General features: G+C 39.2%; 2 protein-coding genes across 2 annotated transcripts; both read left to right on the top strand.

Annotated features, from left to right (window-relative positions):
- Positions 1 to 2,954: 2,954 nt before the first annotated feature.
- Positions 2,955 to 14,819, top strand: znf292a (zinc finger protein 292a). Its single transcript, XM_007574170.2, has 7 exons — positions 2,955 to 3,170; positions 3,985 to 4,063; positions 6,013 to 6,148; positions 6,240 to 6,442; positions 7,309 to 7,445; positions 7,956 to 8,097; positions 8,345 to 14,819. The coding sequence occupies exons 1-7, from the start codon at positions 2,983 to 2,985 to the stop codon at positions 14,378 to 14,380; spliced, it is 6,921 nt and encodes a 2,306-aa protein (XP_007574232.1). The 5' UTR covers positions 2,955 to 2,982; the 3' UTR covers positions 14,381 to 14,819.
- Positions 14,820 to 15,746: 927 nt separating this feature from the next.
- orc3 (origin recognition complex, subunit 3) lies at positions 15,747 to 26,578 on the top strand. The gene is made up of 20 exons (XM_007574151.2): positions 15,747 to 16,135; positions 16,211 to 16,274; positions 16,370 to 16,467; positions 17,615 to 17,753; positions 17,830 to 17,934; positions 18,807 to 18,979; positions 19,060 to 19,199; positions 19,704 to 19,863; positions 20,226 to 20,339; positions 20,421 to 20,554; positions 21,215 to 21,278; positions 21,377 to 21,493; positions 21,592 to 21,671; positions 22,168 to 22,301; positions 22,381 to 22,472; positions 22,550 to 22,647; positions 22,923 to 23,064; positions 23,407 to 23,523; positions 23,679 to 23,758; positions 26,387 to 26,578. The coding sequence occupies exons 1-20, from the start codon at positions 16,112 to 16,114 to the stop codon at positions 26,490 to 26,492; spliced, it is 2,181 nt and encodes a 726-aa protein (XP_007574213.1). The 5' UTR covers positions 15,747 to 16,111; the 3' UTR covers positions 26,493 to 26,578.
- Positions 26,579 to 27,366: the final 788 nt, after the last annotated feature.

Genomic DNA, 27,366 nt, shown 5'->3' with positions numbered 1-27,366 from the left:
AAGCAGAAAGAGAAAAACTATATGTCATACAAATGGAAATTATTGATCTCCTTTCAATTCATCAAGCAATTAATTGATTTATTGTGACAGACCTCCCTGGTCGTCCTTTCAGTTCGGGTAAATCCCCTCTGAGGCCAGGGTGGACGCGGGGGTAAAAAAAAAAAAAAAAAAAAAAAAAAAAAAAACGGGATAGCTGCGTTAGCGGCTGCGAATGCATTGATGTGCACTAAAATAAACGCTTTAAAACAACTACAAATCTTCCTTTGTGGGTTTTGGAGTGTTTTAAAATGGGGTTACTTTCTGAGGGTGCTTCATTGATCGCTGTGATTTTTTTTCTTCTTCAATAGGATGCTAGCCCGGGCCTTTTCCCTCTAATTAATCCGGCTAATTACATCAGCGCAGATGTTAATTACGGTGTTATAGCTATCTCCATTAACGCGCTTTGCGTCTGAAATGAAGCGGTCCTGCTTCATCTGCATCAGAGCCGCTGATTTAGAGGGAAAAGTGTGTCAGTGGTCACTGACTCCATTACATCCTACTCATTAATTAGCCAGCAGCTACCTAAATAAAACCTCCAACTGTCTCCATGCTGCACAAGTCATCTTCACATTTCAGTCATTAATTTTACTTTTTTGTTGTTTCCTATTGATAAAAATCTGCTTTATTTTTGGTTTTAATGGAGTATTAGAGGTTATGATAGCATCATAGTGCTGCTGTGCTACATGTTAGTTTCACTCCCAAAGCAAAAATTTAAATTTGATCATGTTTTTCCAGCTGATACCGATTTTTCTTCGGTATCAGAAGAAAAACAGTATAGTTTTAAGATATAAATCCTAAAACTATAGGATAGAAATAACTTTTATTATTCCTCAGTGGGGAGTGACAGTAAGACAAAGCATTTAGAATTACACAAAAAAAGTAAACACCAGGAATGCAACAATCTACTTTTTTACTTCTGACATCTGAGTTTTACTATCAACCGACACAAAACCAGTCCTGAATTGACTTAAAATGTTTCTTTTTTTTTTAAAACACAGACATAAATGTACCGAATTACAAATATATTTGATAACTCTGCACCAGCTCACTTAAATACACCAATAGCTTCATAAACTTGGTCAAACATGTAAAAACAACAAAACTTTAATTTGTTCAGTCAGTGCAGTTAGGAGTAGAACAACCAATGTATAATAAAAAACAATAAAGAAGCTAAAACCGACAAAAATAAACTGCAACTTCAGAAAGAAGCATTTGAAGTAATTTTAAATTTAATGTAAAATAAATAATCAGAATTATACTGAGAAGATCTGCCCTTATGGATCGTTGTCACTCAATCTAGCATTTTTTTCAGTGATACCAATATTAATATTGGATCGGTGCATCACTCATATAAACTGGAAATAAGAATAAGAAGCTGTATAGAAAGGACAAATTCACTGCATAAGAAAATACTCTGCAGTTATTAGAAATGGTAGAGATGCGAATATTTAACTTTCAGAAACATTTTTTCTATTCAGACGATCTCGATATTTGGTTTAAATTACGTGACAGACAAGAGGAAAATGCAGTGTAAATGAATAAAACATTTATTTAAGTCATACTGCATCAAATCCCTCCAGTTTATATTTAAATTAAAATATGTTTCTGCATAAAATTCTGTAACTTAAGGTTAGCTCAGCTTGGTTTTCTGTTAAATAAGAAAATGTCAAAGTTATTCAAAATATGGTTTAAGTAGACTGAAATCAATTTGTGCGCACTTTGAACCGATTCAGGATTCCCAGGTTTAGAAATTGTGATTCTCCTTTGAATCAGTTTTTTTCTGCACCTCTAAAAACATGGAGAATTCTTACACAAAAAAGAAAGGAAAAAATAAGTGCAGCGGCGTGGAATACATTTAAAAAATAATGTGCATAAATAAAAACAGGTTATTTAGAAGAAGTGGATAAAAAATTGTGCAAATAGCAGGAATGTTATTTGAAATCAGAAAAAAACAGCTCAAATAGTAAAATGTATGTAAATAATGACGATTGTGTAAAACAGGAAGAAAATAAAATGAAACAAATATAATATTGCCTCCATTATGTGTTATAGTAACAACCTTAAACTTTATCTGTTTAAAGTGGAAATAATAAAAACAAAGTGAACCTTTAATTGTCCCTCAGTTTTATTACTGCTTAATAATAAGCAGCAATTAAAGAAAGAAATATTAATAGTTTGTTTGGGTCCTATGAACAGAACGTTAAACTGCTATAATTCAGCTTTATTATATTCATATTTGTGTAAATATTCACTTTAATGACATGTTTACAGACTGTAAATAATAGAGGCTTTGGGTTTTGACGCATTAAATTCATAGGAAAGTTTATTTTCAAGATTTATTTTCAGCATTTGACCCATTAATCACCAAGCAAAAAACATTCCTAGTTATGCGTCTTAGCATACAAAAAGGTGCATGAAAGTGTCATTTTTTTGTTGATTATAGACTGAAAATAATTTAACTAGTTTAGTTTTGATGCATTTAATGAATAGAAAACAAAATTCAGATGGGTTAAATGGTATAAAAGTTTCAGAAAGATGCTAAAACATTTGTTTTAACTCGTATTGGTTCTGCTAAATGAGGTTTAGTGTAATGAAAATATTAAAAGTGGATCTATAGATCATCATCCACCAGCTGTAAGTTTATTTAATGGATCAAAGCTGAGATTTCCCATCGTTTTCGGTTTATAAATGCACCAACCAACAGCTTGGACTTTAATGCGTATTTATTAATACATAAATACGAATAATTTGGTTTTAAAAAGCAGATTTTTGTTCTCTGTCATCTGAGAATAGCCTAATCTACTATTCAAAATTAAATATATATATATTTCACATTATTTTTCAAGCTGACATATTAAAGATTCACTAGTAAATCCGTATTTTTGTCGTATTTCTGGTATTTCTTTACATTTTGTGCATGTTTTCTGCTGTTAGCCGGTCCTGATGCCTGTGTGTGGTTTGTTTTTTGATTCCCAGGTTCTGGTGGAACATGCTGGGCGCTGGAAAACCGATGAAGACCCGCTGCCTTTGCTGGAGGTTTACACCGTGGCCATCCTCAGCTTCGCTAAGGCTGCTTCCTGTCTCTCCTCCGATTGTGAAAACGTGCCACTCCTACTTGAAAAGTTAGCGTTGTGAGTAAAAAACCTTCAAACTTGAGCGAATAAACGCTTTCCTGTTGGATTTCACTGACTGTGAAATAGCACTCATTTATTTCAACACTGTATGTTCTTACTTCTAGAGCTAAGAAATGTCCTCTTATTTCTAAACAATTTCTTAGATTTATATCAACATTTCAGATTTTATTCTCGCAAATTTGAGACTTGGAGTTCTGAAATTTCCACAGATTAATCTAAAAAAAATTTGTGGCGTTTTTTTTATTTATTTATGGAGTTCAGAAATTTTCTTGGTTTTTCTAGAAAATGTCAAAAAAAACTTTCTGAGTTTTTGACTTGCAAATTTTTGACTTTTGGAACTCAGAAATTTGCTTGTTTTTTCTAGAAAATTTCGACGATGAATCTCAAAATTTCACATTTTTTCCTTGCAAATTTTCAGCCTTTGGAACTCAGAAATTTCCTTTTTTGTTCGTAGAAAATTTCAGAGATTCATTTCCAAATTTCTTGGGTTTTTTTTCTAGCAAACGTTTGACTTTTGGAGCTCAGGGTCTTACTTGCTTTTTCTAGAAAATTTTTGACTCAAAAACTTTACTCATGTATAAATATGTTGAAGTAGTGCACCTCTAGTTAGTATTCATACTGATTTAAACTCTTTCTGTCATTTTTTGTGCTTTTAGTTACTTTAATGACGATATTTCTTCCCTTCATCACCTTTTTTCCCTACTGATCAGCACACAGGTTTCACAGTTATCTTCGGAATTGTTTTTGTTGAATGTGTGCACATCCTTGACCTAAATGTGGCTTTACTAAACGACTTGTGTTGGGTTCACAGGAGCTGCGCGGAGCTGCTGCTTTCGGTGCCCCAGCATGTCCCTGGTGCCTTATGGGAGGAGTTCCAGTCCTCCGTGAAGGTCAGCGTCCCGCAGGCCGTCACCGCTGCACTGGCGCTATCATAACAAGTCGCTTAATTAGGAAAATACAGCTTATAAAAGCTGGTTCACATCAGTAAAATAATAACCCACATGTCAGATTCTGGAATTTTCTGCTGAGGCACTCCTTGTTGCTAAGCAACGGTGAAAACAGCTGATCATGTGACCAAACAGTAAAGACCCCCGCATACTCGGACCTACTGTTCCCGGACGGCCGGGTCTTCATACTCGAGCGTACTGATTACCTAAAATGACAAATTCCTTTATTTCACACAATCCTAATCAGAACAAGCAAGTTTGATTAACTATTTGGGGTCTAACTCCGTTTCTTCTCCATCTGGGAAGCCTTAACTCACCTCTCAGTGCGGGACAGAGAAAGGCAGTGACATGTCGGTTCATCCGGCAGACAGCGAGCCGCTGCAGCGCAGCTTCCTACTGTGGGCAGCGGAGCAGCAGGAGGCGGCGCTGGCTTTAGCTGTAATCAGGGATCCATTCAATAAGCTCTGGTTATTATGTTCCGAAAGCACTGCTGTGATCAATGTAATAATTTGTGCAGCAATTGAAAATGAGCACATACCTGATCATCCTTTCCTTGCTGTATATTGAGAAAAAAGAAAGAAAAAGTCAGACTCAGCTTATCGGACCGCCGCTCTGCTCCGCTGCTGATAAAGAAGTTCTTGGTTTTTGTTCCTATAATTCTGCATAATTCACCATGTCAGTATTTGGGTGAATATATAAAACCTGTTGCTGTGAAGTATTTTTGCTTACGTGTCTATCACGTCCCCGTTACAACTTTATGTTGACTTTTATCATGTCGATGTCAACTTTGGAACAATACGAACTCAGATAACCCTTATTCTCAACCTTATCAGCCCGGTACCACATGAAACCAGTTCGATGTGAACACTGTTTCCACCGGGTAGTTTAATGCGCCACACCGAGTACGCGGTCATAAAAACCTATCCTTGCGCAGACATGTCCAGCCTGAAGTGGCCCCAGTATGTTGGGGCCTTTAGAAGGAAGACAGAATTTCATTCAGTTGGTAAAGTTGTTAGACTTTTATCTGTTCAAAATGTTTCTTCACTCTTTAAAGTGAAGTTTTACTTTTACTGGAGTAATTTCATTATTACTGCTCTACCCACTGAATGAAAAACAAACATACTTTAACCAGAAATTCACCAGACTCAGACACGCACCTGCAGTGTTTAGGTAAAGTTTCAAAGGTTTTTTATTGAAAGAAACTTATTTGGAAAAAATTTCTCTCTGTTATTTTCTGTAAATTTTTTGGCTTTTGGAGATCAGAAAATTTCTTCTTTTTTTCTAAAAAATTTCTCAGATTAATCTCAACATTTCTGAGTGTTTTTCTTCTTGCACATTTTAAACTTTTGAAGCCCAGAAATGTAATTGCTTTTTCTAGAGAGTAATATAAAAATTTCAGATATTTTCTAGTAAATTTTAGACTACGCAGCTTTTACCTGGTTTTATTCTTTTACTTGTATAAATTATTGTCTTTTTCATCCTTAAAATACATACATTTCCACGTAACTCTATATACTGATCTGTCTGGTGATGTAATTTTTAAACATTAAATGACTGATAATTTGATCAGTTACTAAGTACTTGAGTAGACTTTTTACCAAATACCTTTTACTTTTATTTGAGTAAAAATATGTCGAAGTAGTACTACTCTTACTTTAGTATAATTTTCGGGTACTTTACCCACCTCTGTAATTAAAATATGCTTGATTTGAAAAAAGTGACTTATTTACTTGGTAACTTGAGTCATGAAGTCATATATTTCACTCATTGATTGAAATATATGAGGGTACATAAGTTAGCAGCTAAGCTAACGTTGCCTTGATATGAAAAATGGCTCACTTCCTCTCTAAAGGTTTAGTTGTGAATTTTTTGTTCTGTTTTGGTGTTTGCAGTTGGCACACAGCCTTTTGCAGGAAAGTGGGAGCACCCAGCTCCGTCTGCTCTCGGTTCTGGCTCAGCAGGACGGCGTCTGGACCAACGCCACGCTAAGCAGCATCCTGTCCAATCAAATTCCTCGGACTGAACAAGGTTAGCGCTCCGTCATGACGAACTGTGCTGTTGTAATCCCATGAAATAACTTGGAATAATTGTTAGATAAGTGTCTTTTTTTGTGTCTTAGTGCACGAATATCTCGAATCGGAAGGTCCGGCGCTTCTCAACATGCGAATCAAGCACCTTATCAAAGCGGAAAGCACAGACAAAGCGGCTGTGCTAGCAAAGATCTGCTCAGAGTACCCAGGGTATGAAGGAAAAGGCAACTTCAAGCAGACCTACTTGGTTTGCATCTGCATGACGAAAAGTCAGGAGCAGCTGATGGAAGAGGTAAGATAAAATCCTGTTAAAACGATCAATCCTTTCCAGAAGTTTCCACCTTAACAATTCAACTGAAAACAAGTTGTGAAACAAAACATCCTGTTTAATAAAAGATTTCAAGTGAAGTTAACTTATTCTCATGAACTTGTTGAGAAACAAGTGGTGTGAATATTTGGATAAGAAGTGCTTGAAAACCTAACCTATTTAAGTTGAGTTCATGCAAAAACAAAGTTAAGTATTTGACTGGCCAACAAGGTGTCAAAGTTAAAAAAATATCTTTTGTTGTTTAAGTAATTACAACATGTTCATATTTATAGGTTAACTTAAGTTACGCTTACTAAATTGCACAAGGTGATGTTACTCAATCAGTTAATTTAATGAAAACTAACATATTTTGACGTGAGTTTAAATAAATTAATCTAATTGGCTTTTAGGATAGAATGAAGTTATTCATACATTAAAATTGTGTCAAAATGATCAAGTTGTGTAAACTTAAGATGTACAGCTTGCAGATACTAACATGTCTAAGTTTTGAAAACTTGATTTTGTGAGGCAACAAGTTCGCCTACATTTTTTAAGTGAACTATTTTTATAGCATTACAATTATTTTAGTAATTGATTATTCTGATGATTATTCAGATTTTTTGAAAAATGGCACATGCTGTAGATTTTTGGAAGGAATTTTCCCTTATTAAATATTTTTTGCATAAATTAACCAAAAGTAATTGAAGTTTAAAGTTTTTATTCATTAAATGAATAGAAAAACACATCTAGATTTTACTTTATCCGACCTCAGCTGCTGCTTTTATCTTTTCTAGAGGACAGGACTCAGAATAGCTCTGTATCCAGTGGTTTTTTTAAAATGTTTTTTATAGATTTCGTCGATAGACTGCAAAGATGCTCTTGAAATGATCTGCAACCTGGAGTCGGAGGGCGACGAGAAGGCGGCTCTGTGTTTGTGTACGGCCTTTCTGAAGCGACAGCTCCTTCAGGAAGACGTTTACTGTGCCTGGTGAGTCCCAAACCGCACCTCATCTGTCCCTCTGGACAGATGAAGAAACTCTGGGGCAATTATCACATTTTTATTAAAATCTGTGAATTTGGACTATCTTACTATTATAACTGAGAGAATGAAAGTGATGAACATTTTCAATATATTTTGAGGTAAAACCAGATTTGATTTCTTTCAGATAGCACACAGGTTGCTATTGTTTTTATCTTAAGTCTGCTTAACATTTAAATCAAGTTTCTAGCTGCCATCAGAAACAAAAATCAGTAACATGAAGACGAGTTAATTGCCCTGAAGCAGTTTGGCTCATGTCACCATTTTGATGATTAATAATAACAAAAGCAGAGCTGAAGACTGTGGCCTGCGGCTCCACATAGCGACAAAGCCTGTAATCCTACTCCATTGTTGACGCCCTGTGTTAAATGTAAACAAAGTCCTTAGTTTAATTTTTCCGAATGCTTTTCTTCGTTTATTTTCAGAATCTCATCTGGCCTTATTTTCTTCCTCTTTCAGGGAACTTACGTTGTTTTGGAGTAAACTGCTGATGCGGTTGGAGGCGTCTGCCGATTCGTTCCTCAGCCGCAGCAAGGAGATGGCACTGCAGTGTGGAAACGTCTGCCACATTCTGTTTCTCATCAAAGTTATCCAAAATGAGGTAAAAAAAAGAAAATAATACATGTGCAGAACTTAATATTATTACTTCATTGTCATATGACTTTATTTTGTTCTGATATTATGATTTGTTATATTATTACCATGTTAATCTGGTAATATTATGACTATGATTCTTTAATCTTGTACTACATTTATTCTGGTAATATTATGATCTGTGTGTGTGTGTGCAAATGTTAAAATGTTGCCTGAGGTCTCGCATTTATCATATGTTCTGTTTTTTTTCCCAGGTTGGAGAGGTGGGGCTTCCAGTGTGCGTAGAAATGTGTATTCAAGCTCTAAAAATGACCTCCAGTGATCACAAAGAAAGCAAGTCTACCATCTGTAAGACCATTTCCTGCCTCCTGCCAACCGATCTAGAGGTCAAACGAGCATGTCAGCTGACCGAGTTCCTCCTGCAGCCAACCGTTGACTCGTATTACGCCGTGGAGTCGTTGTACAACGAACCCGACCAGAAGCCGGAGGAGGACGGGAGTCTGCCGGTGCCAAACTCTTTGCGTTGCGAGTTGCTGCTGGCCTTGAAGACACAATGGCCTTTTGATCCGGAGTTCTGGGATTGGAAGACGCTGAAGCGCAACTGCTTGGCCCTGATGGGCGAGGAGGCGGCCATTGTCTCTTCCATCGACACGCTCAATGACACGGATGAACAGGAGATGGAAAGCGCACTTGGCAAACTTCCCGAATACAAGGATTTGGAGGACTTCTTGCTCACAACTACAAACGAACTCAATGAGATTACAGATGAAAAAGAAAAGAACAGAGAGGCTAAAAAACTTCGGGAGCAAGGGTTCGTGTCCGCCCGCTTCCGAAACTGGCGGGCCTACATGCAGTATTGTGTTCTGTGTGACAAAGAGTTCTTGGGCCACAGGATCGTCCGTCATGCCCAGAAACATTTCAAAGATGGAGTGTATCTCTGCCCGATCTGTGCTGACAGTTTTGAAAGCAGGGAGGTGTTAGAACCCCATGTAGCATCACATGTAAAGCAATCATGCAAAGAGAGACTGGCAGCGATGAAAGCTGCGCGGAAGGTAACCAAACCACCTCAGTCACCTAAAAGTCCGACAAAAATGGTGAAAGTTGCAGCCAAGGCGAGCATGAGTCCCGTTAAAATCATCCCTCAAGTTGGCAACATTTCTGCTACGCCTCTTAAGATAGAGCAACCGACGTCTGACCCTCAGATCAGTCAAGACTGTTACTGTCCTGTTACAAACTGCACAAAGGCTTTCAAGTTTTTCCGCAACCTGATGGCTCACGTCAGATCCCACAAGGATGACGAGGAGGCCATGAGGTTCTTAGAGATCCAGAAGCAGAAGGTGGTGTGCCAGTACTGCAGGAGGCAGTTCGTCAACGTCAGACACCTCAACGATCACCTGCAGATGCACTGTGGCACCAGACCGTACATATGCATTCAGCTGGACTGCAAGGCCAACTTCAACTCCAACTCTGAGCTCCTCATGCACAGAAAAACACACCCCGAATTTAAAGCCCAGTGCATGTTCCCAAACTGTGGCCAAGTTTTCAGTGAGGCCTACCTATTGTATGATCATGAGGCTCAGCATTACCTCACATACACCTGCCAAACCGATAACTGTGGCAAGATCTTCTACTCACAGTCTGAATTTCTGTCTCACCAGGAGCATCATAGACCAAATGATGCTGTAAACAGTTTTGTTGTAATTAATCAAAACCCTGCTGTATCTGCGATGCCTGATCCTCCTCCTGAGAGCACCCTGATGAAGGAAGACGCACGCCCTGCCGAGTTTGGTTTTGAAAGGAACAACAGAGAGGCGTTCATGAACGACGTCTCAAAGGCAAATGCATCGCCATGCAGATCACCGGAGGCCGCTAAAGTGAAACACTCAATTGAAAACATGCTGAATTCAATGGCCGGTCATGGGATAAAAGAACCGGAGAAATGCTACACTCCACTGACTAACCCCGCTCCAGCACCTGCCGATGCAAACCTACCACCAGCGCAGCATAATGTGACCAGGCAAGGAGATATTCCTCCGGCATATCCTGTTCCCGTAGCAGCTCCACAGGAACACCAGCATAAGGAGGTGCACTGCAGCGAATTCCCAAAAATGGTCCCACAAATCATGTCTCCAAAGCAAATCAAGACCGAGATTCCTGCCTCCATGCAGGGGTATCCCTCCAGCACCCCCGCCGTTCCTGCGGGAAACGAGGAGAACCTGCACTGCTGCCCGAGCAATGACTGTTCCCGGGCATACAGCACAAACAAGAGTCTGTCCAGGCACGTTAAGAAGCAGCATCCTGAAATATTTGAAGACTGGAAATTGGCAAAGAAATATAACAAAGTTGCTAAAATCACAGCCAAGAAGGGGAGCAAGCGATCCAACCCGCCAGCGATACTATGCAACAAACCAGTGGTGCAGCAGATGGATTATCCAATGGGATGCTCAGCCTCGCCCTCTCAGTGTTATCCTGGATCAGTTGAGCCTGTGCCCATTACTCCGATGGTCAACCCCTCATTGTACCCCAACTGGGGGGGGCACAACAATCCCAACACAGTGATGCAGTCAGACATGTCGCAGTCATGGTCTCCTCCTATGAATAACCCCTACCCTGATAGCTTCAATATGGGTGAGTACTCGTCCCGGAGCTACCCCCCCTGGCAAGCAGACCCCTACCACAATCCCTTGCCTCACTCTTCAGACCGAGAGCCTTCAATGGCAGCTATACACTCCTCCTCCATGTCCCCCGCCCCTTCAGAATCAACTCTGATGTCTCAGTACGTCTCCAGTTCTCTCATGCTTGACAACGGTGGACACATGCATAATGGAGGACACCAATATGGGCTGATGCATGCTGATAGTACCGGAGACCATCCGGATGCGAGGAAAAGTGGGCAATTGGATAATGGGAACAGCCTCTCGACCATCGACAGCCTTCCTGATGGAAGCTACCACACTCCGTACGCACAGAGCGAAAACTCCTGCCTCACTCAGTGCTCTTCCGTGGACGTTCCCATGAAATGCGCGACCCCTGAGGCACAGGTTGCTTTAAAGGACTGCAGCGAAATCAGCAAAACAGAGACAACGTCAACCGCTGGTTACGAACAGGTGGACAACTCCACTGATGGTGTGGTCAGTCCACACAGCACCACTCACAACATTTTCCCTTATGATGAGGAGTGCCCTGATGCTGACTGCCAGCCTAACCCTTCAGATGAGAAGAGCAGTGACACCGACGCCCTAAAGGCGAAACGCAGCCGGCTGAGCAAGCGTACCAAGTGGCCTGCAATCATCAAGGATGGGAAAGTTATATGCAGAAGGTGCTTCAGAGAGTTCACAAGCACCAAATCTCTCGGTGGTCATCTCTCGAAGCGCTCACAGTGCAGACCTCTGGATGAAATTGACCTTACAGCGGACCTTCCTACGTCGTTCCTGGATTTCCTCAACGACCCTCATGTACCCGACACGAATGGCTCGGTGTACAACGTGCCAAATGGAGATTTCTCAGATGGATCTTGCAACCTCACCACCCTGATTTCACCTGCAATGTTAAAGCAGGAGCCTCAGAGTACAAACATAATGGATGATTCAAACTCCTTCCCGGTTTGCTCGGCAAACCAGCAGGACAAACCGGCAGAGACGGCTAATCCCACACCTCCTGGACCTTATCGAGAGGATAACCTGATGGAAATGTCCAGCGCCTTTCAAAGGATGGACCTGATTGAGGCGGCGCAGGAGAAAATGCGGAATGCTTTGGCCTTAGAACAGAAGGAAAAAACCTCTGAAGCAGAGAAAAATAAAAGTAAAATACAAAATAAAAGTGATGAGAAACCCATTGAAAAGGTACCTAAACCTTTTAAATGTGACCAGGATGACTGTGAGTTTTCTTTCATGACGAAGGAAGCCTTATTCAAGCACTTGAGTAAAATGCATGATTTTTCCACTGAGATGATTGAAGAGCTCAAAAGAATCCCATCCAAACTGTCTCCATATCCTTGCCAGATCTGCCCAAAAACATTCACAAGAACAACAGGCTTGAGAATCCACTATGAAAAGGTTCACCGGCTGTCAAAGGCAGAAATGCAGAAGTTAAAAATCAGTGCTCGTAATCGGCGTGCCTTCAAACTTAACAAAGATGGCCCGTTGAACAGTCAACCAAACAGTGAACGCAACACCAATCCGCCTGCAGCGTCTGCGCCTGTTATGCCTATTTTAAAACAAGAACCAATCGACATTGCCATAGCACCTCAACCAGATAATGCAAATCCTCCAGAAGTTACTCAAATCACTCCAGGAGATGCAGCAAAACAGCTCTCGAGGCCTGAGATATCGACTGTTACACGACTCCCATCACCTCAAACTTATCTGACTCAAAGGCCACTTGGGGAGGGGGCACCACCAGCACCTAAATTAACTCCAGAGCATCCTAAAGTGGCTGTCATACACAGGAGTCCCAAAAAGAAAGTCAATTCCAGTGTGAAAGAGAAACTGAGTCCTGTAACCAAAGCAAATGAGCAACAAGAAAAACCAGACGTGTGTCAGAATATGATAAGAGAACCAAAGTCCTCCTCTGCGTCTGCCTGCCCGTCCCCAGAGAAGCCGAGCAGCTCCAAAAGCACACCAACGAAGGAGGAAAGGAAGGACAAGCTTCCAAAAAGGTTGAGCCTCAAGTTGTGTGAGACGGACAACGCCTTCAGTCCGTATAGACCATACAGGTGTGTCCATGAAGGATGCACCGCAGCGTTCACCATCCAGCAGAATCTAATTCTCCACTACAGGGCCATGCATCAGGCGTCGCTTCCTCCCCTCAAAGCCGAGCCAGAGGCTGAGAAAATGGTCCTGGAGGTTGAACCGGAGATCATCCCCAGCATTGGAAAAGACGATGAAGTCAGGTGTCAGGTGAGGAACTGCTCCAGGGTGTTCATGGGAATCACAAGGTTGGTGCAACACTACCTCCTGCTTCACAAGTTCACCTGCGACAAAGCCACTGCCATGATGGCCAGCATGAGCTTGGGGACCTTCAACTGCGATCGGCCAGAGTGTGCCCTCCCCTTCGATTCTGTGGAGAAGTACATTGAGCACATCAAGAACTTTCACAAGGAGATTGCCATTTCTGAGAGGGGCTCGGTCGATCCAACGTTCCGGTGCGAGTATGATGGGTGCGACCGCGTGTACACTACAAAATCCAATCTGCTCCGTCACCTGATCAAAAAGCACGACTATGTCTATGATCCGAAAGCAACTGATGGGAGACGGACTAAATCGATTGGACTCTTTCCGGGAATTAACAATGGAAAAGAAAACGTGGAAAACAAAATTAAAGTGAAGAAGAAGAACACTAAGAAGAAAGACGGGAAGGCCATTGAACACTGGACCAGTTTTGGTAAGCCTACACTAAAATCCCACGAAGAGGCGTCTGCGATGTGCACCAAGAAGTCCGCCCTGCAGTACCCATGCATGATCATAGGATGCGACACGGTGGAGCGGGCTGAGAGAAGTATATTTAAGCATTATGCAACTCACGGCCTCACGGAGAGGTACATCGAAGATCAAAGGAGTCAGTTCATCTTCTGCAAAAAGTATTCACGCTCCAGATTTAAAGATACAAGCAAGTCAGAAGGTGCATCAAGTTCCTCTGAGACGGAGCCGGACGAAGGGGAAAAGCTTTGCGAGCAAATGTTTGGTGAGCAGGACCCTGAGGAGCAAAATCCTGAGGAGAAATTAACCCAAGACGAAACCAAGATGTTCGCTGACAATACTGTAGAATCCCAAGCTTCCAATGTGACAGAAGGAGGCGCTAAAAGAGGGCGACCCAGAAAACCTCCACATCCCACACCAGCTTGTCCACAAAGGATGCAAACCCTTAGAAACCGCCTGACTGTTACCAGCTCAACAGAGAACTCAAATCCTGGGACGCCGACCCCCCAGGAGCAACGGGACGACAGCACTTCTCCGGGTCCCTTCAAGCCTTTAGGGCTAGAGGACTCATTCCTCACATTTTTGGAGACTTCTGAGACAACGAACGCTTCTAAGCGGAAACTAAATGAGAAAGGCAATGTGGAGGTGCCCCCCAAGCGAAAACAAATTCACAAACAGAAAGCTGCGTCCAGGAGCAAAAAGACTAATGAACTGAGAAACCGCAGCAGGGTTGTAGACTTCAGAAATCCACTAAATCTTAAATCTGTGAGTAATGTAAAAATTGTTATGGATAAAACATTTTCAGACGGCGCAGATTCTGTGCTTAAGCAGTTACAACATATGAAGCCGATGGTTATTATTAAGAGGTCATAGCCTAGTGTTTTGTTTGTAACTCAAAATTACTCAGGATCTGAGATGTTATGCTGCAGAATGGTTTGTTTCACAAAGCATCAGATTTCCAACTGTTAACAGTCATTACCACAGGTGACAATGAAATGGCCTATTTTATACTTCATTACATAATGTCTCGGATGATTTTAAGTATGTATGTTAGTTATAATAACCAGGTATTCTATAGGGCATAGATTTTAGGATCATGTTTGTATTTATGCTTAGTATTGAAGACGTTTTTTTTTTTTTTTTTGCTAAATGGACACTTTTAAAGAAAACTATGTTTTTAATATATCCCTATGGGATTTCAAGTTCTGTTTGTATTTATTTCATCCTTTTTCAACACTAGTAGACCTATCTGTAATATTTACATGTCTTCCACAAAGTGTTCAATAAAATGTTACTGGTTCTTTTTGTAAAATTCTGTCTGGAAATCTGATATTTTTCCTTCTTATTTCAATATACTGGTTAGCAAGATTCTTTGATCTACAAGCACAAGAAAATGGCTAAGTTATTATTACAACTTAATTTCAAGAAGTTTGCAAAATAATAATTTCTTGACTCTTTAAGAGTCATTCTCAAAGTAAAATGGGCCTTTGCAGTAATCCAGGCATGATAAATATGATCAATTTGTAACAGTAATGCAAAAGTAAATAATTTTAGGAAAATAAATTTAGAAACGGGAAATAATGAGGAATAAATAAAGAACAACCCAACGGAAAAGTAAAAGGGAACATTAAACAAGGATGTTAACACTGCTAATAAAATAAAAAATCATGATTCAATTTAAATTATCCAAAGCCATTCAAACTGCTATGACTTTATTGTTTGTGCTACATTTATGGGCAAAATGATTGTTCAACTTCACCTATTATATAATTTCTGTTTCTTGAAATGGTGGCAATGTCATGATCTTAGATTAGATACACTTGGCAGCACAATGCTGTTTTAGATGAAATTATTAGGCTTAATGGATAGAAGGGAAAAAACAGAAAAGAAAAAACAAATTGATTCCAAATGGGAATTTATGTAAATAATAGAATAGACATATCCCTTACTATACCAAAGCAGGGGACTTCAGGTGACCCTCGCATAAGAATATATATAGAATATAAGAATATATTCAAACTTGGGTAGAAAATATGAAAACAGAAAAATAAGAATAAGAGACTGTAAAGTAAGGGCAAATTAATAACATGAGAAAAATTATATTGTAATTAAAAATGGCATATTCTGCTGAAAATAAATATGCAAGTCAGTATGGTACTTTATAAAGATGAATCAAAAATAAATCAAGGAAAAATATTACTTAATTTAGAACACAATTTATTGAGAGAACTTGCCACTCTCAAGATGGCGGCCCACGTGTCTTTACGGCGACACGTCGTAAATTTTTCGTTTACTCTTCCATTTGTGGTCATTATTCTCTCCACTTTCTGCCTCATTTTCCAACAGTGGACATTTTCTGAATCGGTAAACTAATAATAAAAGGACGAGCAGGCGCATTAAAATAAATGATTGGGAAACCCAAACATTTTTCTTCAAGTTAACCACGCCTCACTAAAAACACCAACCTCTTCCGTTTACGTCACATTGGCGGGAAAGCAATGAAACGTCACGCAGAATCCGACCGGAGTTTTAAAAACATCTGAAATCGTGTAAACTGCTAGCTACCGAGAGGCTGTTCTTTTGCTGCTACTGCTTTACTCAACAATGGCGACGTCTTCTTTCTCAAGGGTAACAACTTTAAATGAGACATTAATTGATAAATATTTGTTACAAACTAACGTAGTTTTTATGTCCTCCATTAAGGGTTGCTTCGTTTTTAAACCCAGTGCAAAGAAGAAGAAGAAGAAGAAGACGACTGTTGATCTTGGTGAGACACATCAGCTGTTCAGCTAAGCTGCTGACAGATTAATTTGTTTTGTTTTGGGATTTTTTGTGCTCAAATTTTGAATAATTTCTGCACAGAGAGTTATTTCACCGACGGTTGTGAAGGTGCCGAGAGCAGCGAAACGCGCTTCAAACTTTGTTTGGATCTGTGGAACAAAATCAAAACAGAAACAGAGGTAAGAACAGATTTTATCAGAAAAAAAACAAAACAAAACATTGTTTTAAAATAGAAATAAATGACATCTGGTTTTCAAGTAAAACAATATTCACAAATAAAAATCTGAAGAATGACACGCGTTTAAATTAAGTTTATTTCTGGACCTTCCTAAATAAATCCCAGTTTATTATTAACAGTACACAAAAATTATTTAAGTAAGGGTAGCATTACTTTTTTAACATTTTTGCTCAAGTAAAAGTAAAAAGTAGATATAAAGAATTACTCAAGCAAGAGTAAACAAGATTAGTCAAGTATTGAGTAACTGATGAAAACATCATTTAATATGTGAAAAATCATATCAGCAGATGGATCAAAATATAAATTTATGTGGAAGTTGTTTTAAAAAATCATATAAATAACAAAACTACAAAATAACACAATCAGGTAAAATAAACTTTTTTCCAAGTCAGTTTATTTTAATATTAAACTTTAAAAATGTTGATGATATCAAGCTTGTTCTTTGTTCAGTGAAGTTACTCATAGTGTAGATTAACCAGAAATTTTACTCAAGGAAAAGTAGTGATACTTCGTAATAAAATTATTCAAGTCAAAGTAGAAATACACCTAAAAGTACTTGTATTTTAAACAAATAAAATTTTAAAGCAAACGTAACTAGTTATTACCCAACTCTGATCTGAGTTGTACACTCTGCAATCTTGTATTCAAAGATGGAAGCATGAAGAAAAACTGACGTATTCTCCAGTAGCAGTCAGTCTTGAAACACATCTGAAGAGGCCTCTGACTGAACACTGTTGCTGTATGATGGTTTCCTGACTGTCATGACATAAATTAAACTGTAAATGAATGAAATGAACACATAAACATGCTAACAGCTCTGGACAGCAGAGACAAAAATCAGTTGTCAGCACTCACTGCTAATCCTTCTCATTTGCTTTTGCTGCTCCTCTTTGAATTTGAAAGTCACAGAAATTAATCATGAAATCTGTCGGAAAGTAAATGCGCAAAACCAGCAGAAATAATTGTACAGACTTTAAAAGATATAATCAAAAAGCTCCACAAACTTAGAGTATCACCTTCCAGCTGGACGTTTTCTGTCACAGTGTGGTTCCCAGAATGCTACAGGATGTATGAAATGTTTTAAACAGGATCTGCAGGACGAACTCAACAGAAACATTTTGGACAGCTTGCTGCAGTTCACCAGGAAGTGCTCCTCCACCCGTCGTCACGGCAACTGGGCCTCCCAGATGAGGGCCAGTGAGATCCCCACCGCCGCGCTCGTCCTGGGTAAGCTGGCAACATTCAGAGTATCGTTTCTGATCAAACCAGCATTACTTCTAATATCTGTGATGCTCTTCTGAAGGGGTGAATGTTCCCGATCACGACATCACGTTCCAGAGTTTGTCGGAGCTGCTCCGTTGTTCCGTCACGCCTCATGTTGCGTCTTTACAGGCCAAAGAGTGTGGAGGTAAAACCTGCCAGGCAGTCGGGTTGTTTTGGACTTCACAGCACATTTATGATTCATAAATAAAGTCTCAGATTTTTTTCACAGATTTGATTTCCGATAGGAAGCAAATTTTTTGTTTGTTGTTTTTGCTCACTAAAAAATAAATGAAAAACGACAGGAAATGTTTTCAAGAAGTGACTTTTATTTTGAATATCCCTTGTGTGAGCCGAACGACAGATTATTAGGGCCAGGATACAACCAGTTTTGCTTCATTACAAGAATATTGTCACAATATTAGCTGAAATAAGACATAACTTGCCCAGAAAAATGTCTTTAAAATTATGAGGAAAAGTTTTTTTTAATGAGAACAAAGCTGGGATAATGAATTTTGTTTTCTGTGTCGGAGTTTCCATTAAATTACTACTTCATTCTTCTGTTATTGGGACTTTATTCTGCTCATATTGTCAAATTATTGGGACCTTTTACTGATAACGTTACGGCTTTGTAATATTGCAAAAATAACATTATTCTTGGAATGTTAGAATAATGTTCAACAATGAACATGTTACAATATAATTTTACAAAATTATTTCATAAAATATTTTTTTACTTTACAAAATCAACATTTTTTGTAACCAAAACCCCCCCAAAAAATAACAACAATCTCAGCCTGACCATTACCCATACAGTTGGCTAGGATTCAAAGTCCAAATAAATAGAACAAACAAGATGGCCGCTCTGTGTGCTGACATCACTCTGAACTAAGAAAACCCAAAGCGTGCATTGGTGGGGGGGGAAAAATTCAGATTTTCCAAAAATTTAATGAATTTAATCAATAAAATAGATTTATCCTCCAGCCTTACATTAAGTTTTGTTCTTTCTGATCATTTCAGCTTTGAAACATCTGATGAAAAGAGTCCTTGAGAGACTGATGGATGCTGTTGTGGACGATGAAGAAGAAGAGGAGGAGGAGAAGGAGGAGGTCCAGCATAGCGGTGCTCCGCTCCATAAGAGTGTTCACTGCTCTCTAAGAGCTCTCTGTGATTGGTACAGCTCAAAAACGAAGGCAAGGCCACAAAGCGTATTGATCATGCATGTTTTCAGTGGGTGATTATGGGTTTACTCATTTTAGATGTTTGTTGACAGAAATCCAGCTGCAGTTCTTCTGGAAAGAAGCGCAGCTCCTCCGCTGTGGATGAGCACCAGCAGCCTCCTGTTGTGATCATTTTCAAAGATTTGGAGGCTTTTAACCCAAAGGTTCTGCAGGACTTCATACTCATCTGCAGGTATTTACTTATTTTTTAAAATTTGAAGTTATTTTTATAAAACTTAATACGCATTAATCAATATGAGTGCATTAAAACAACCATGTAAATATGACACATTTGGCCACAAAGGCTAACTTTCATCTGTAGTCTGGATGAACACACATGTCATTTACAGTTAATTACAAGAAATGATCAATAGTGGTACAAATTAGCAATTATAAAAACCACAATGCAAAAACACAAAATTTTACTAAGTATTGGTGTATTTTCTAGTGCAAACATCTTACTAACATGGGAAAAACGTCATAAGTGAACTAATCTGCCGATGGAACTAATGCTTTTTAATCCATATTAAGGAATTATTCACTTAAAATAACCTCCTATATCTGGTTGAAAAGTAACTTATAAGTTAGTTTTGTCTTATTTCAAATGAACTCAAATATGTGTAGTAGAAACTAGACCACAAATGGTCTGTTTTTGCAGTGTAAAGGGAAGCTAAGCTGTGTTTATTGTCTGTTCCAGTCGATATCTCGATCGTTTGCCGCTGATGTTCATCTTCGGCATCGCCACGTCGCCCAGCACCGTCCAGCGCATGCTGCCTCACTCCGTGTCCTCGCTGCTCTGCATCGAGCTCTTCCAGTCTCTGTCCTGCACTCAGCACCTCACCACCGTCATCGACAAGGTCTGGACTTTGACTAGGCCATCCTAACGCATCAGTATGTGATGATCAGTGCAGCTCCATGTTCAGTGTTTTTCTAGCTTTTTGACTTTATTTTCATATTTTGTTGTACCACTTCATTCTTGTGATTTTATTCCGGTAAAGAGAAAAAAATGGCCCTAAGTCGCCGTCGTATAGTTGTCCAAAAATCAAAGTCTGGATAAATAGAAATTATAAGACAGACTTATCAAACAAGATGGCGACCCTAAAATCACTCTGGACTATTGGTGGAACAAATAAATTAAAAATGAAATCTTCAGAAACCAAAGCTTTGATAATTGATACAGTCGAGTTTATGGTTACTGATTGATCCGGTTTCCTTGCAGCTCATCCTGACTCACTCCTTTCCTTTCAAACTCAACGGGAAAGTGATGCAAGTTCTGGTCAGCATCTTCCTCTACCACGATTTCTCAGTCAGAAACTTCATAAAGGGTCTCCAGGTAAGAATCAGACCTTTGCAATTGTTTTTTTGTGTTTTTTGCAAACATAGTGGAGTGATTTTTGGCCCCTGCTTTGTGCAGCTGGCCCTGTTGGAGCATTTCCACTCCCAGCCTCTGAGCTCGCTGTGCTGCAGGAAGAAGGAAGCTCAGATTCAGCTGCAGCAGCTCAGCGCCGGAGACCTGGACAGGATCAGGCAGCTGCCGTCGTTCAACAGGTGCAAAAACGCTTTTCTCACAAATAAAATCAGATTAAAGAAAAATTCTTATTTATTTTGTTAAATAAATAAAAAGAATTCAGAAATTACAAACAATATATTTGTAATATCTTAAGACATTTTTGGTACAATTTGAATACATTTTTGGTACAATTTGAAGGAAACTGTTACAAAATTTTAATTTAAAAATTTCATATTTCTTAAAATTTTACCAAGAATTTTAAGATTTTTTTTTTGTAGTTTCTTAAAAAAAAATCACAAATGACAGAAAATGTTTTCCAAAAGAGGCTTTTATTTCAGTCATTGAACCTACATAAGAGAACCACAGACAACGTATATCAGTTTTCTGACTTTTGCAAAAGGAGAAGACTCAGCAAACTGCTCCTCCAGCAGCAGCAGCTTATTTGGAAAAAAATTATTTTGGGGAAGCTAAGTGTGCTAAACATTTTCAGTTAGCAAAAGCACTAAGCTAAGAAATAGCTCTGCTATTAGATCAATGGATTTTTCCTGAAAAATTAATTTAGGGGAAGCTGAGTGCACTCATTTTTCCTCAAAGTTAGCTAAATTGCTAAGCTAAAAATTGGCTCCACTATTAGCGGATTAGCAGAAGTGTTTTATCCAGGTTTTTTTAATAACAGCTGTTTCATGCTTGTATCGGAGGTTTCTGAAGGAGCAAGAGCAACAGGAACAAGACAATCTGCAGACTGACGACACTTATTTAAAGGTGATTTCTTTGCAATATCTCTTTATCAAAATCAGGAAATAAATGTTGCCTGTATTTTAGCCTAAATTAGATTTTCAAATAACTTAATTCATTTCTAGGAAGTGTGTCAGAAACTGCTGAAGGGTCTTCATAAATACCACAAGAACTATTATCCCGTCCTGCGCTGTCTCCACACTCTGACCTCCTCGTTGCCTCGCTACCCTCTGGGCAAACAGGCAAAGATGTTTCCCTCATTAGCTGCATTTACAATGCTTGCTACTTATTAGCATTTTTGTCCCTTTTATTTTCTACACATCTTGTTTTTGCTTTCCAGATCAGAGAGCTTCATTTGATCTGTCTGGAGAAGAACGTGTGGGAGAGTGAAGAATACCAGTCGGCCATGAAACTTTTAAAGTCAGGCTCAAATTTGTTCCTACTTTTTACTTATTTATTTATTATTCTGCAATTATTTATTATTCTGGTGCCTTCCACCTGGGGGAGTTTAGTTTTACCACTAGATGGCGCCATACTCAAGGATATCCTGAGTATGGTGTAAAGAAGTTTTTTTTTTTTTCTTTAAAATGTGTAGATTTTTTGTAGAGTTTTGGCTTAATTATCTCAGTGTGCTGTTCTTTAAGCAACTGGAGTTTTTGTTGGATCTTCATACTCTACGTAATGATTAATCGATTACTAAATTAGTTTAAAATTATTTCAGTAATCGATTAATCACAACTAATCGCTAAGCTTTGTTCACTATCCTTTTGTCTGAATACTGCATCAGTCCAGAACTGAATATTATGAAAACATGGAGTTGCAGTAGTTGACGATTATTTCAGAAATTGATTAATCCGATTAATCGTTTCAGCTGTATTTTTGTGCAACCAGTGTCTTTTCGGTGTCTTTTCTCCAGGATGTTGGCGAAAGATGAGCTGATTTCTTTGCTTCAGAAATGTGCAGAGGTTCTGCAGCCGGTCAAGTCTAAGAAGATGAAGAACGCTTTCGTCCAGCTGGAGGAGCTACTTGATAAATTTAAGCAGCTGAATGGTAAGCTGTGAAAATGTTCAACGCGTCCGGAGTGGTTTTCTGTGTGACATGCATTAGAGTAAATGTTTTGTTTGTTCAGCTGCTGCTGAACTGGCCCCCAGCGTGGAGGAGAAACTCACCTGTCCAGTGAAAAACCTTCAGAAGAAAACGGATCTGTTCCAGCTGCAGAAGGTAGACGCTCCTCTGGTCCATCCAGGAAACAACACTCAGGTTTCTTCAGGAGAAACTCAAACTTAATGCTTCTGTAGACGCTGCTGGAGATGAACGAGTCCCGTAGGGCCAAGAGGATGAGTCCCTTTGAGGTTCTCCGGAACGAAGCCGTGGAGTTTGTTGACGGTTTAGTGAAGTAAGAAAACTAAAATTACAGAAGAAAACATCAAAAGTAGGACTGAAACAATTAATTAGCCCTGAAAATGTGTATTTTATTACTTAAAAAAGGAATTAATGTGTTTCTAATATTGTATAAAAAATCTTCTGTGGTTAAATTAAAAACCTACAGAATGTGCCAGTTTATAAAATCTGAATAATCAGTTAATTGTCAGCATAACCAATCGAATGATCAATTACTAAAATAATTATTAGTTGGTGCCCTAATCAGATCCTCTGTTGACGTTTGTCCAGGAATCATCTGTCGCCGCCGGAGTCCAAGCCGCTGTACGAAGTTTGCTACTACAGTTCGTCAGCCACCGTGAGGCGCCACCTCAACGCCACGCCTCGTACCTCCATCCAGGCGGCGCTTAGCAGCCCCTACTGCTACATCCAGGTACAACAGCTGCGTCAAGTACGACAGTTATTTATCATTCTTTATGTCCCTGATGTCAAAAACAAACATAAAGGTAGTTTTATGGTCTTATTTTACCAGCGGGCTCCTGTAGATTGGTAGTCGGCCTGTCATGACAACAGATTTGGTGGACGATAAATTGTCCCAGTAATTATTGTGATAAACATTATTGTTTTTCTTTTTGTGACCATGTTCAAGTAATAATGCAAGTTCGACTATGTTAACCGTATCGTGGTAACGCAGAATGAAGTTGTGGTATTACAGGAATAAAGCCTGTAAAGGTTAATTCTTCTCATGAAGCAGTGTTTTTGTTTTCCCCTCCAGAACGACAGCTTGAAGTCGGAGGACGGCTCTGTGTCGAACGCGGCTCCTGATATCTGCATCGCTCACAAGCTGCACCTGGAGTGTGGCCGGCTGATCAACCTGTACGACTGGCTGGAAGTGAGTTTTCATCTGTTTGGGTCGATAATATTTAAACCACTTCTGTAGGAGGCTGTGTTGATGCTGAGGTTCATGTTGCTGATTTTAAGATCAAATCCGGGCCTGGATTCTCACATGAACCGTGATCTGCATTTTGTTTTGTTTTTTGTGTTCAGGCCTACTCTACTGTTGTTTCTGCTGCAGAGGGCAACGATCCAGATCCAGATGGTTCTGGAAAAATGGATGAAGTCAAACAGTATCTTTTTCTTTTTTATATATATGAGTTAATAACCACACCTTAATTATTACCTTATTAGGGCCATTGTAGAAGGAAAAGAGAAAAGAAACGAGTACATTTCTGCCCAAAAACAGTTTTTCTTTACTTTTGGAACTTAAAAAATGTCCACGTTTTTCCAGATAATTTCTAAATTAGCCTCAAAATTTCTGATTATTTTTTAGCAAATTTTTGACTTTGAGCTCAGAAATATCCAACTTTTTTCTATAAATTTTCTGAGCTAAATGTCATGTTTTTGGTAGAAATGTACTCCTTTGTTTTGTATCTGCAGTAATCCCAAAACGTCGTCGTACGTTATCCCCGTTGTTTTTACCAACTTTATTAGTTCTACAGTTGCACAATAATGTAAAACTGTAAAAAAGCATTTTTTCTGTTAAAAACAGGATCATTTATTTGTACAGACAGGACCATTGCAGTAATAGTCACACTACAAACTGTTTGACAGTTTGATTTCAAAAATCAAGGTTGCGTTCTAATTTCTCTTAGTAAATTCAATCTAATCCACCAAGCATAGAAATAATCCATACAGGCTCATTGGTCATGATGAAAGTCAGGGAGCATCAGAAATTGTTTTCCCAAGTTGATTTTACCAACTTGGCTCCTGCTTCTTGAGGTGGAGCTAATTTGTCTGTGAACGTAACACACTTTGTTGGGACTCACTGATGGCGAAAGTTTAAATTATCTAGCTTGGAGAGCGACCCATAACTCCTGACGTGTTGGTCAGGTTGCTGAGTTTGTCTCACACCACATTTATCACAATGTGATATTTATCACATTTATCACAAGGTGATAAATGTCACCTTGTGATAAATGTATCACAAGGTGATAAATGTCTGTTCATGTCTGCGTAGCTCCATATGACCATATTTTAAGGAGAAATCAGCTAAATAAACACAGTATTTGGCTCCCAGACGTCTGTGTTTTGACAGGCTTTACCGGAGCACATTGGTTGTTTTGGTGTCTGTCATGGCGGAGCGGGCGGAGTGTGAAGAGTGTGATGTCACATTCAAACGCAGTGGAATTCTTTTTGGATTGCTAGGTAACAGGGCTGGGCTCAATTTGAGTTGCTAGGTAACAGGGCTGGGCTCGATTTGAGTTGCTAGGTAACAGGGCTGGGCTCGGCTTGAGTTGCTAGGTAACTGGGCTGGGCTCNGGCAACGATCCAGATCCAGATGGTTCTGGAAAAATGGATGAAGTCAAACAGTATCTTTTTCTTTTTTATATATATGAGTTAATAACCACACCTTATTACAATGGCGTATTAGGGCCATTGTAGAAGGAAAAGAGAAAAGAAACGAGTACATTTCTGCCCAAAAACAGCTTTTTTTACTTTTGGAACTTAAAAAATGTCCACGTTTTTCCAGATAATTTCTTAAATTAGTCTCAAAATTTCTGATTATTTTTTAGCAAAATTTTGACTTTGAGCTCAGAAATATCCAAGTTTTTTCTATAAATTTTCTAAGCTAAATGTCATGTTTTTGGCAGAAATGTACTCCTTTGTTTTGTGTCTGCAGTAATCCCAAAACGTCGTCGTACTTTATCCCCGTTGTTTTTACCAACTTTATTAGTTCTACAGTTGCACAATAATGGAAAACTGTAAAAAAGCATTTTTTTCTGTTAAAAACAGGATCATTTATTTGTACAGACAGGAGCCATTGCAGTAATAGTCACACTACAAACTGTTTGACAATTTGATTTCAAAAATCAAGGTTGCGTTCTAATTTCTCTTAGTAAATTCAATCTAATCCACAAAGCATAGAAATAATCCAGACAGGCTCATTGGTCATGATGAAAGTCGGGGAGCGTCAGAAATTGTTTTCCCAAGTTGATTTTACCAACTTGGCTCCTGCTTCTTGAAGTGGAGCTAATTTGTCTGAACGTAACACACTTCGTTGGGACTCACTGACGGCGAAAGTTTAAATTATCTAGCTTGGAGAGCGACCCATAACTCCTGACGTGTTGGTCAGGTTGCTGAGTTTGTCTCACACCACATTTATCACATTGTGATAAATGTCTGTTCATGTCTGCGCAGCTCCATATGACCATATTTTAAGGAGAAATCAGCTAAATAAACAGTATTCGGCTCCCAGATGTCTGTGTTTTGACAGGCTTTACCGGAGCACATTGGTTGTTTTGGTGTCCGTCATGGCGGAGTGGGCGGAGTGTGAAGAGAGTGACGTCACATTCAAACGCAGTGGAATTCTTTTTGAGTTGCTAGGTAACGGGGCTGGGCTCGGCTTGGGTTGCTAGGTAACGGGGCTGGGCTCGGCTTGGGTTGCTAGGTAACGGGACTGGGCTCAGCTTGAGTTGCTAGGTAATGGGGCTGGGCTCAGCTTGGGTTGCTAGGTAACGGCAGAGTGCCTGTGGAATGTGACATTTGAAAGGGCTCGCTAAAAATCATGAACTTTTTGCCTAAAGTGGCTGGGTCGGTTTTTTAAGCGTCTGGCTGTTTTTAGAAGCAGTGAGATTGAAGAAAAAAAATCTGAAAAAAGTGAATTTTCATAATGGGTCCCCTTTACAAAAGTGTCTTCATGATGATTTGATATGGTCTGGGGTTTAATTCCTTTAATTCCTAAACTCGCCGTTCAGCGCTCGTTTCATCCGCGCCGTGTCGGAGCTGGAGTTTCTTGGTTTCATCAAAGCAACCAAGAAGAAGACGGATCATGTGGCCCGGCTCACCTGGGGAGGATGCTAACAAAACAAAAAACGTACCGCTTTTTTTGTTTTCACAACCAATTTGGGTCAATTTCTTTCTAATAAAAGGCACATGTTTATTTTTCACTGTTTTGTTTATGTATTTGTTTTGCTGGAAGGTTTTTCTCTTACTCTAAATTAACTTTAGTATTACAGGACTGTAAAGAAGCAGTAAACTGCTCTCAAATTTCACTGCGGCAAAACTAGCCGCTATTCAGAAATGACAGTAGAGCCTTTACCTTGTTCCCTTATTGACTGAAGCTAAATTTAAGTTGTTTTTTATGCGTTTTTCTGCCTTCCTGTTCACTTTCTGTTACCATGGATACCTTATACAGAACGTTGTCAAAATAAAAGCATGAAACTTTAGCTGCAGCTACAAGAAACAAAGTAACTACATTCAGTTGGCCTTTACACCAGATATGATGGTTTCTCCTCTACAAGGCAACAAATGTAGTTTTGGAAAGGAGCCACAAACATTAAGAAACCATTTTGTAGAAGAAAGTATCAGAACAAAACAAGCGACCATTTTGAGGCTGGAGAAGTGAATGTTACAGAAAATATGGATCTGAAGAACTGAATGACAAACATTCACTACCAGAAAACAGAAGGTTTATGGGATAAATGTTTGGCAGTGCTTTTGTTTTTATTGTGTTGTATGTTACTTCCTTTTCTCGTTCTTTACTTCGCTGGTATTTCCAGTCTTCTGTTTTGCCATCAGTTTTTTAAAGCTAAGCTTTGGCAGCTTTAACAACTGGGAAAAGGTTTTCACCAGTTTCCTGTTTGCAGGTTTTCACCAGCTTCCTGCCATAGCCCAAAAAGGTTTAGTGTGCTTTAGATAATAGCACACAATGAATAACTATTATTACTATTCATGT

The sequence above is a fragment of the Poecilia formosa genome, unplaced genomic scaffold (assembly GCF_000485575.1).
Source record: "Poecilia formosa unplaced genomic scaffold, Poecilia_formosa-5.1.2 Scaffold345, whole genome shotgun sequence".
Classification (NCBI taxonomy): Eukaryota; Metazoa; Chordata; class Actinopteri; order Cyprinodontiformes; family Poeciliidae; genus Poecilia; species Poecilia formosa.
Note: the sequence above shows the minus strand (reverse complement) of the source record. Positions and strands in the feature narration are given on the sequence as shown.

Bases quoted from the DNA above. Each gene is read 5' to 3' on its own strand.
- znf292a (XM_007574170.2), top strand. From the start codon at position 2,983: ATGCCTGTGTGTGGTTTGTTTTTTGATTCCCAGGTTCTGGTGGAACAT. The intron at 3,171-3,984 runs GTGAGTAAAAAA...TTGGGTTCACAG, and splicing joins CTACTTGAAAAGTTAGCGTT to GAGCTGCGCGGAGCTGCTGC. The intron at 8,098-8,344 runs GTAAAAAAAAGA...TTTTTTTCCCAG, and splicing joins TCAAAGTTATCCAAAATGAG to GTTGGAGAGGTGGGGCTTCC.
- orc3 (XM_007574151.2), top strand. From the start codon at position 16,112: ATGGCGACGTCTTCTTTCTCAAGG. The intron at 20,555-21,214 runs GTGCAAAAACGC...CTTGTATCGGAG, and splicing joins CAGCTGCCGTCGTTCAACAG to GTTTCTGAAGGAGCAAGAGC. The intron at 23,759-26,386 runs GTATCTTTTTCT...CTCGCCGTTCAG, and splicing joins AAAATGGATGAAGTCAAACA to CGCTCGTTTCATCCGCGCCG.